The sequence below is a fragment of the Glycine max genome, chromosome 6, assembly GCF_000004515.6.
Source record: "Glycine max cultivar Williams 82 chromosome 6, Glycine_max_v4.0, whole genome shotgun sequence".
Classification (NCBI taxonomy): Eukaryota; Viridiplantae; Streptophyta; class Magnoliopsida; order Fabales; family Fabaceae; genus Glycine; species Glycine max.
The window spans coordinates 2815819-2826406 of NC_038242.2; the positions used below are offsets into that span (position 1 = coordinate 2815819).

The 10588-nt window shown below is 30.4% G+C and overlaps 1 protein-coding gene across 1 annotated transcript; it reads right to left on the reverse strand.

The window, feature by feature from the left end:
- Positions 1–3540: 3540 nt before the first annotated feature.
- LOC100816325 (protein MIZU-KUSSEI 1) lies at positions 3541–5061 on the reverse strand. Its single transcript, XM_003528192.5, has one exon. It carries the CDS (start codon positions 4897–4899, stop codon positions 4204–4206), a length of 696 nt encoding a protein of 231 aa, XP_003528240.1. The 5' UTR covers positions 4900–5061; the 3' UTR covers positions 3541–4203.
- Between the last annotated feature and the right edge of the window lie 5527 nt (positions 5062–10588).

A 10588-nucleotide genomic window follows, 5' to 3' on the forward strand; every position in this document is an offset into this window, starting at 1 on the left:
TTTGAAACTACTATATACTAAAATAATCGGAACAAGTGCAAGCCCAAAAATGGGAATTCGGAAGCATTAACTATGGGTTATTTTTTTGTCAAAAAAAACTATGGACTATTTTATTGCTTAAAGTTGCCTTTGTCAAATGCACGTAAATGAGGAATATGTTTAGATTGTTGTTTCCTGCACAGAAGCAATAGTCATATGTCTAGTAAGGTATACATATTATGTAAATGGGGCTTTAACCTAAAGGATTGGTGTAGTGGTATAAATTTTCGTTGCGTTCATATGAGTAAAAACAATCTATCTAACAAGAGAATTTGTATTTGATTCTTATCTTAGACAAAATTTTCTTGGATCAATAACAGTTATACACTACGAGCGAGATTAATCTCTGACCTAATATGTAGAAGACACACATGATTTTGATTCTCTGACCTAGGAAGAAAAAATTGTGTAAATGAGACTTTGTCCTTCTAGCCCATTATATAACCTAAACCAATAAAGCCTATTTCTTTTTCCTCCTGTTCATGCAAATTCTGAACATAGGTTTGTGTTTGTTTGGAGAGACAGAAAATGCTTGTGCTCTATCTCATATCTCAAGCATTATGATAGAAGCTTTTTGAGATTGATGGAAGGAAACAATTCCCCTCACATTTCGTAGCTTTCATAAATTTTCAATTATCCAGATAACAATAACTTGTATTATAGGACTCGTGCAACGCATGGGCACGTTAGTTATTCACATTATACTATAAAGTCTTTTTTTTCCAAAAACATTATTTAAATGTAGATAAATTCAAAGAATAAATAAAGGACATTTCTATGAAACTTAAAACAAAAACATAAATATACTTCAAATCCTTGAAAAATTTTCCATCGTTATCCTCCCATTTTTTGAGAAAGCAAAAACAAATCAAAATTAAGAGTAAGAAATGTTGGAAGGAAACAATTTCGCTCAGCTTTAATAATTTTTTAAATCTCTCAAAATAATAATAATTATCCGCTTGCTATCATTTTCCCCTTAATCCCTATTACTTTTCATCGAAACAAACTCTGGGTCTGTTTTGTCTACACTCTACACCGCGTGATTGCTGGATTGAGAGTAAACATCAAATACCTCATGCCTACCTTTGTCCCCATGAAATATGACTACTGTTGAGTTGTAAGATAATGACATCATGCTATATATAATTCTTGCACAAATCTTTTTGATACTGAATCACTAAGATAAGCTTAATTATAGAAAATTTAAATAATTTGTACGAAATCTTATGTTTAAATCACTAAAATCAGCCTAATAATAGAAGATTTAAATAATTTATATGAAATTTTATGTTCAAATTTGACATAACTAAAAAAACACATGAGATATATAGCTTTCAAAAAAAGAAAAAAACACATGAAATAGTAACTTTATATGTGACTATATTTTCATGTAAAGTACTCCAAGTCTCTTACTAATAGTCTGAACCTAGGGTACAATTTGTTGAACTAATTAAAAAAATATCTATGTAAGAAAAATATAAGGTTGATTTTCCACTTGAGTTTTACTAATTGTCAAAGAGCAAAACAAAAATACTTTAAGTTAGGTTTAATTTTTGTTTTATCTTTGATTCTTTACCCTTTTTTATTTATTTCAATTTAATATTTTTGTTGAGTTATTAATTGTAATGGTAGCAGATGAACATCAGAAATTGACAGAAAATGTCATATTTTTACGATTAAACTAGTTACAAATAACAAAAAAATCAAAATATAAAATTAAGAAAAATCAAATAAAAATAAAGTTTAAAGAATAAAGGACGATTTTATCTAATAAAAACAAGTTTCATTTTGTTTTCAACATTCTAAAGTTCAGATTATTATAATAAATAAATAGAAAGCATTTTTATTTTTTAAAATTTGGTTGTAGTCTTTTCAAGTAAGGTTAGAGGTCATATATATATATATATATATATTGTCCTCTATGTACGCGGGGGGGAAAGACAGGCCGCTGCTGACAAATATCTAAGTTAGCTATGATCAGTCATGAACTACAAATCTTATAAAATCTATATTTATCAAAGAAAAATATTTTGTAACTCAAATCTAAGATAAAAAATATTATTTAATCTTAAAATGTAATAGTAGTTATTTGAGAAATCTACTATAATGTATTAAGAATCAAAGCTTAAAAATCTTAGAAGAAACCGTCTCGCAATGTTGAAAAAAGAAGAACATTTACAACTATAGAAATAAACAAATATATAGCATATAAGTGATAATTTGTATAATAATACATTAATAAATAAGCTTAACTACATTATGATAAATGAATAAATTTTATTATAGATTTCTAATATTTTTTATTTATTTTGAGTCTTTGATATATTTTAACTTTTGTTTTAAATTTTTATCATAAATTAAGTGATGACATATCACATTACAAGTTGATATTTCAAACATTCAATAATGTCACGCTATTACATAACTCATCACCCAAAATAAAAGTTTTAATATATTAATGATTTAAAATAAGAAAAAAAATTATTAGGAACCCAAAAGTAAATTTTATCATTTATGATTGACTTTAAACATATTTAATTCTAATAAATATTATAAAAAGAATCTACTTTTTAAAACAAATATCTATTAAATAAAGTGATATAATTTTTATTGATAGTCTGCTTAGCAAAAGGAATATTAAATAAAACAATTTTTTGGTACAAACCATTGTTTTATTTAATATTCCATCTTTGGTGCAGCTCCTCTTTAAATTCTTTGAAACTATTTGACTAAACTACTTCAAGAATTCCTTATTTATTAGAGCACTTCTATTTATTATGAAACAAATTGAACAAATTTAATCGCAAAAATAAAATGCATTCACATATATTTTTTTTTATTCAGAGGAAAGAGAAAACAACTAGTAGGAAATCAAATTCTCAAGAAATAAATATGGTAAAAAATAGTCTTAAAAAATGTTCAAACATAATTGCACGTATTTTATTTTATTTTTTTAAAAAAGAAACTATCATATATATCACAAGTATCCTCGAGTAACAATAGTCCTACTCGATTTGATTGTAGCTGACAAAGTTCCTTACTGTTCTGTGTCTATTAAGAAAGAAATAGTGGGAAAATAAATAAAAATGATAGAAAAAATGTTTAGATAAATAAAAATGAGAAGGAATGAATATAAAAGAGAGTAAAAAGAAATAAATTAAATGAGTTATATATAGAAAATAGTTAATTATTTATAACAATTAAAAGTGTAATTTTTAATATAATATTTTATTTTATAAAAATTGTATTATGAAAACCATAAAAAAAACAAAAAAAAGATTTCTCTCCTTTTTCATTCCATCAATTCTGAGATAAATGTTTCTTGTTTTTTTTTTGGTAACTAAATGTTTCTTGTTTGATCCTACGAAAATAACATCTCTCTTTTCTATTTTTCCACTTAAAGAAATGTGAAAAATTAATATTTGCATTATATTTTTCTCGCTTGTATTTTCTTTCACTTTATGTCTACCCAAACAGTCAAGAGATACGAGTATTGACGTATACTTGTAATTGAAATCTGACACTAAAAGCTGGAACATTTCTACATGATCCAAGAGAAAAATTACACGTCTTGTAACTTTGTATTCGTTAATAAATCTTCTACGAAAATGTTACGTAAAACTCATTACCATTAATAGTCCGTCCCAGCTGCCAAAGATCCTATAATTCTTGTTTCCAGTACGAACTCTTTTCGCCACCAAAATCCTTTCAAGCTTGACTAAACTACTAATGGACAAACATCGAGAGACTAGAAAGGCAATTAGACAATAAACAAATAAAATAACTTATCTCAAACAAGTGATTAAGGGGTTTATAGTTTTAGCCCATAGCTTAAGTTGGATTATTCCTTTTCAAAAAGAATTGACCCAAGAAAAAAGTTTCTATGATATCTGGGGAGGGAACCCAAAAAACTAGGCTGCTTGAGGATCAATTGACGGTCATAATTGCCAATCATGAAGGAAAAAAAAAAGAGGGAGAGAGAGAAGAAAAACACAAACATGGGATGTAATATAGTAGTAGTAATATATAATAGAAGAACTGATCTTAAAAATTAAACAAGAGTGAAGGGAGAGGATTGATTGAAAGACAGGTTTTGAAAAAGCTTGAGCTTAAATGGTTAGAATAATAATGATAAAATGTAAGCTAGATTTGATTAATTGATTTCTAGTGAGGTCTAAGAAAGAAGATACTCAACTCAGGGCCATGAGCAGTGGCATCAGGATTAATGATATACAAGGCTTGGGAATCCATGGAGCCAACGACCCTCTGAAAGCTGGCCCTGATGTAAGTCATTTCCCCATCGCAATCCTTATGATCCGATGAGGTGGGGAGAACCCCTGCTCCCATGGAAACCCCTCTCAAATGCTGCATGACGTGAAGCTCATCGTCGCTCATTTGCTTCCTCCTTATGGAGTAGCCAACTTTCCTCCCATTGCAATACACAGCCCACACGAACTCCTCCAGAAGCTTCTTCTTGTTGCTCTTGGTCTCGCTCTCCAGCGCAATCCTCACTATGTCCGACGCCATCTCCTTGTTCAAGGCGCTCGCCATCATTGGCAACTCTATAAGAAATATCGGCATTTGGCGCGTGTCCTCCTGTATCGCCAAACTCACCCTCCCCTTCCGGTAACCGAAGATTGTCCCCGTTGTCGCACTGTCCTTTAGCATCTTTCGTGGTCTTCCCAGCAGTGCCACCATCTTGCATCCCGAACTCAACATGGGAAACAGCTTCAACATTTTCAAAAGCCCTCCTCCGCTCGACAACTTGCTACGCTTGTTTTCCCCTCTCGTCTGCCCTAGTAGCGATGCTAAAGCCGGGTTTTCCATCGAGTAACACGGACTAGAATGCACGGATGGCATTATAGCATGTTAATCATGCAATACAATATATATAGAATTCAAGGGAAGGTGTGAAGACTAACTTCTGGGTCTACCAAGCTGATAAGGTGAAGTTAGTTGCTCACTAAATTTGCTTGTCATGGGAATCTTTATAGTGGCAAGTGAGGGGGTTACTTTCAATTTGCTTCACTGAGGGAAAAAAACCGAGATTAAAGGTTGGTGTGACCAAGTTTGTGAATTGATAAGATAAGGACAGGCTGGACCACGGGGTGTGGGGTTATAATGAGGAAAGAAAAACTCAAATTAATTTTATAAGAAAAAAGGATTGTGGTAGTGTTAGACTGGCATGTGCCTCTCTGATCATTACTTAGAGTATCAACGTCAATTGCTTTTTTGCTTTCTCAAACCCTCACTAATAATTATTGAGATGAAGCCCGTCCTTCCCCTAACATTTCTGCTGTGTGTACATGAAAACTTGCTTTTGCTTCTTAGTGACTCTCTCTTTCCTTCTTCTCTTTATTTAGTTGCTCCTCTTTTTTTTTCTTTTTTTTTTTTAAATGTGTCAGACCATAGGTCATATTCAACAAAGGCGTGTTAGGCAGTAGAAATTATCAAGAGGCCTTGGTTGTACGAAACCGACTCTTTCTTTTGTTTTTCCACCACGCTAGTGCTTTTTGCACTTACCCCATTCTTCGCCCCTAACTTGTACGTATGGTCCGGGATCACTGTATTTGAGGTTTCCATCAATTTTTACGTGAAGTGAAATTAACCTTTTTAATTTATAAACTCAATTACAGTTTAATGGTAATTATGGATACTTAATAATCTTAAATGTAACACTACTTTTTTCTACAGTTACAACAGGCTCCAAGCGTCTCATTAATTCGAACCAAAACAGCTGACATTTATGATAATTGCAAACTACAAAGTGAATCTTTTCAATATAATATAACTAACTCTATCTACCTTCATATATATATATGCATGCGTTCCTTTAAAAAAATGTCCTACAAGTAAAAAACGAAAACAGAAAGATATATAGAAACCCTATTAATTATCGGTAAACAGCAAGAAGGAAAATCGATCAAATTAACAGGCGCATAAAAAACAATAATGTTCAAAATTAACAAATATGGTTAGCGTCCAAGGTGGGGACCTTTCACGCGACTAATGAAAAAAGGAAGAAGCAACGTGGGTATTAGCCTGGTACCATGGGAGATTGACAAGTACGCATTGGAAATAAAAGTTCCTTTTACGTATGGCGCATTGCAATATGATTTGGTCATTCCTAATTTTTCTGCCGCTCATGTGCTTATGTTTTGATTGCATCATTCACGAGCAAGTTAGCTAGGTACTCTATTTAATAAATGCTAGCGCCAAAAATAAATTACAGCTTAATTAATTAAGTTCACATATCATAATCAGGATTAAGGAGGGTGTATCAAGTGGGGGTGTGGGATACTGTAGAAAATTGTGGTTTATGGTTTAGTGGATATATATGGATTTCAAATGTGGCCAAGAAAGAATTGAAGACAGCTATGCCATGGATTTGATAATCTAATTGGTTGAATGGACCTACAACACTACAGAGAGCAGTGACTGATTACCAGCCAGCCACTATGTTCTAAGTATGTCCTTACTTGGAGCAATGTTTATTCTCCACCTTACACTTGCGTCCCTAGCTAGCTCTAATGTTTTTGGTTCTGATTTTCTTTACAAGTGAAACATCAAGTTAGGCTAAACTTTGACATTATTATCAACGGAAGAGCGGCAGTTCCGAATCAATGAATTAGCCTAAAATAAATTATTCTCAAATCAAAGTGGCATTGTCATTTCCTTGGAATTATTGAGGGTGGTGATAATTGATGATTGTACACTACTTTTTTTCTTTTTTCTTTTTTCTTTTTGGTTTGTATTATGTGACAGATTGAATTGGCTGTTGTTCATTTGGGAAGATAGACATAACAGAAACATTTTACTAGAAAATACACTTTCAGGAGATAGCGGGAAGCTTTGGTGGGCAATAATGCTGTATCTCAGATTTGACTGTAACAGCTCGCCAAAAAACCAGTCACAATCGCGTATTCGATACAATTTGTTCATATATCCAAATTAAACTTTCCATTCAATTTTTCAATGGAAAAAAAGTACAAGAATATAAAATAAAAGAGTTTCCGTTTCAACTTTCAACAACATTGAGAATATTACCGCAAATTAATGATGAGTTAATCATACAAAAATGTTTTTTACTTTTCTATTTCTCATAATAACTCACATAAACATGCATGGAATATTCGGTACTTTTATTATATCTACCTCCTTTATACTTTCTCCGAATGCATTTCTATGCAGACAGGAATAACTGAGAATAAGAATCCGTAAGTATAAAAAGAAAGGATAAGATATTGAGAATGTCTAACTGAGAGCGGGGAGAGTGAAAGATTCATTGTCTAAATTATATATATTTTAACTTATAATATCATAGTAGATTATAATATTGTTTTTCATTTTGAAATTTCTAATTATTTTTCTTCAGAAATTAATGTGTTACATTTTAATTTATTTTCAAGCAAATGATCTATATATTTAAAAGTGGTTGTCTTTTTAAGATTATTAGTTATTGATGTTAGTGTAATTTTCAATATTTATTTTTTAATTTTATTGATAAAATAAAGGTTTAAAGATAAAGTCTCAAAATTAATTAATTACATCTTTTAATAAAGTTTTAAAATAAACAGTAAGTCAGATTAAAAAATAATAACACTGAGAATGACAATGAATGTTGCATAGAGTAAAACTCTCTTAGAAGCTTATTCATAATTGCTTACCACCTCTAAGAGGTATATTAATATAAGTGTAGCATATTTTCATTTCTTAAGAAAATATAGTGTGAAATTTAAAATAAAATAATAATTAATTTAAAAATCTTTGAAAAGAGAATGATGTAATTTGCCTTAAAATACCCCTCCCGTGACTCTCCCTTCCACTGTAAAATTGATAGTTAACATATAGTAGCAAATGCTATTGTTTTTCCAACATATGGTAGCAAACGCAATTACTTTTCCAATATTGCTGTCGGTCTAATTAATTTGGGCTTTCACTGCCAAATGACAATTTAAATAAGTAAGGCCTGTTATAATATTACCACTCGGGCTGATGCTAGGTGCATTCAGTATTTTTGCTGCACCCAGCATTTTTTTAAAATACCAAAGCTGCTCCTGCACTTTCTTTGCATTTGTGTTGGGTGTATGTAAGGGTGGTCCGTAAATCGTACCGATCAAATTGATCCATAAGGTTGATACGGATCAAGTTGATCCGTATATTGATATTAAGCATACAGATCAAGTTGATCCGTAAGCCTTTTACGGATCAACTTAAAAGACTTACGGATCAAGGATATTTCAGTCTTTTTTCCTTAAGTGCTGGTGCACCAACAATAATGCTAGGTGCACCTAGCATCAGCCTACCACTCGGTATGAAGACTTCAAGCCTAATTAATTCCTGGCCCGTTTTGGCAACCATAATGGACAAAAGACCATGAGAAGAAATCCATTAAGTACACTTCTCTTTTCATATATTTTTTTCCATAATACCCTTTTCTTGTAGAAATCTGAAACAGCTTAACGTTTCCACTCCCCCTAATTGCCAGTTTATCATCCAAGAACCATCACCCTCCAATTCCTGAAACTCTCGGTGATTAAAAGAGAGGATGGTGTCTAATGTCTTTAATTTTTTTGTGCCAAGATTCGATAAAAGAAATATGTAGCAAACATACTGTACCCTACACCATCCCTCTCTCACATGATCTTCTCCAACCCATCATCATCATCATCCAAACCCTCAACACTATCCATCTCTCTTGCAGTTTTAAAAACAGTTTTAAAAATAAATATTAGGTTTAATTACTCATTTAATCTCCATAGTTTCTAAACTTATCCATTTTAATCTCTATAGTGAATTTTTTTAATCCTTAAAATTTATATTTTAATTCTTAAAAGGTCTCTGTCACTAAAATTATTTAATTAACAGAGTTAAAAAAAATTTAACAATAAGAATCTTTTGAGAATTAAAATGTAAATTTTACTAGACTAGAAAATTCACTTATTAATTATAGGGACAAAAAATGATAAGTTTAAAAATGATATAGATTAAATGAGTAATTAAACCTCAATATTATTATGAAACAATCGTAATTTATTTAATTTCAAACATGAAAAAAATTGAAGAATTTAATTTAGATTATATTTTATATAATAAAATTTAAATATTTAAATTGATATATAATAAATTCATTAATTTAATTTAATAAAACTTAATCTTTTTTAAATTGATATTACAGTAGTTAACTTAGGACAGACCGCATATGGCGATTCATTATTTGCGTGCCTTTGGTAGTACATTTCTCTCTCTCTCTTGGGTAGATAGATAGAGGAACTTTTTTTTTTTTGGGTACATTTCTCTCTTCTATTTTTTTTCTTCAATGAGATGATTTTATTCAAAATAAGTGTAATAATTAGACATTAAATGAGAGTGCATTTTAAAAATATTTTATGGGAAGTTTGTCCCTTTTATTAACTCAATTTCTGATGATTATTATTGTATGTTAGATTTTGATTAGTTTTTTAAAAAATAATTAGTCTTTTATTCAAAACTAATACGAAATATTAAATTTTAAAATTAATTGAACTGAAAACATTTCATTTCATGCTATTACATTTAAAAAAATTTAAATTAAAAAAAATAATACTCCTCGTGTAATGTATTGCTTCTCATTTTATTGCATTCCTTTCTTTTTTGGTGGAGTATTACATTTCTTTCTATTCACACGATCATAGCCCAAATCTGTATTTCACGTGTACAGTATACGCCAACAACGTTTTTTACACTAAAGAGGCTACATACATATTAAGGAAATCATATTGATTCATTCTTGTAAACTTCATCAAATGTATATTTATAACGATTTAATTTTCAAACCTTATTAGTCTAAAAAATGTATATTGTCATTCCATTAAAAGTTACTTTATCAAAGACTTTTGAAATATCACGTTGAGTTAGGATGCCACAGGTGACCTACATTAGATCACACTACAGCCTGCATCCAGTCCTTTTGAAAATGAGAAGAGACGTGTATTTGTGCATGACTTAATGGACTCATTTATTTAATTACGGAGTTTTTAGTATAAAAAAAGAAATATATGAAATAAAATACAAATAGAAATATTTAATTTAAAAGAAATCAGAAAAAATAAATGGTCTAAATAAAATAATTAATTTTCAAAATATGGTAATGGATTATCAAGATGTGATAATCAATGTCGCAATCAACGCCAACAAAAATGTTTACTTTCGTGCTTACTTACAAAGAAATAAAAAAGGTACGAGACCCATACTTTTTTTTTACTATTATTATTTTCTTCTTCTCCTCTACAAAACATACATAAATAGAGATGTCTAATACTTTGCCGGTAAGTAATGAGCAATTCTAAGCAGCAGAGGATTATCACCAAATTGAATTTGGTACAATGTAATGTCATTAGGCCCATACGCATACCGATTTGTCTTTCATCGCTAGCAGCACATGTTATTGTCTGAGTCTGAGACAGTGTCGGCATATAACGAAAAACGTGAATAGATAAAATACATAATCGTCAGAGAACACGTTTACCGAGAAAAGCTATCAGTGAAAATACTATAATGAGAAAAAGAA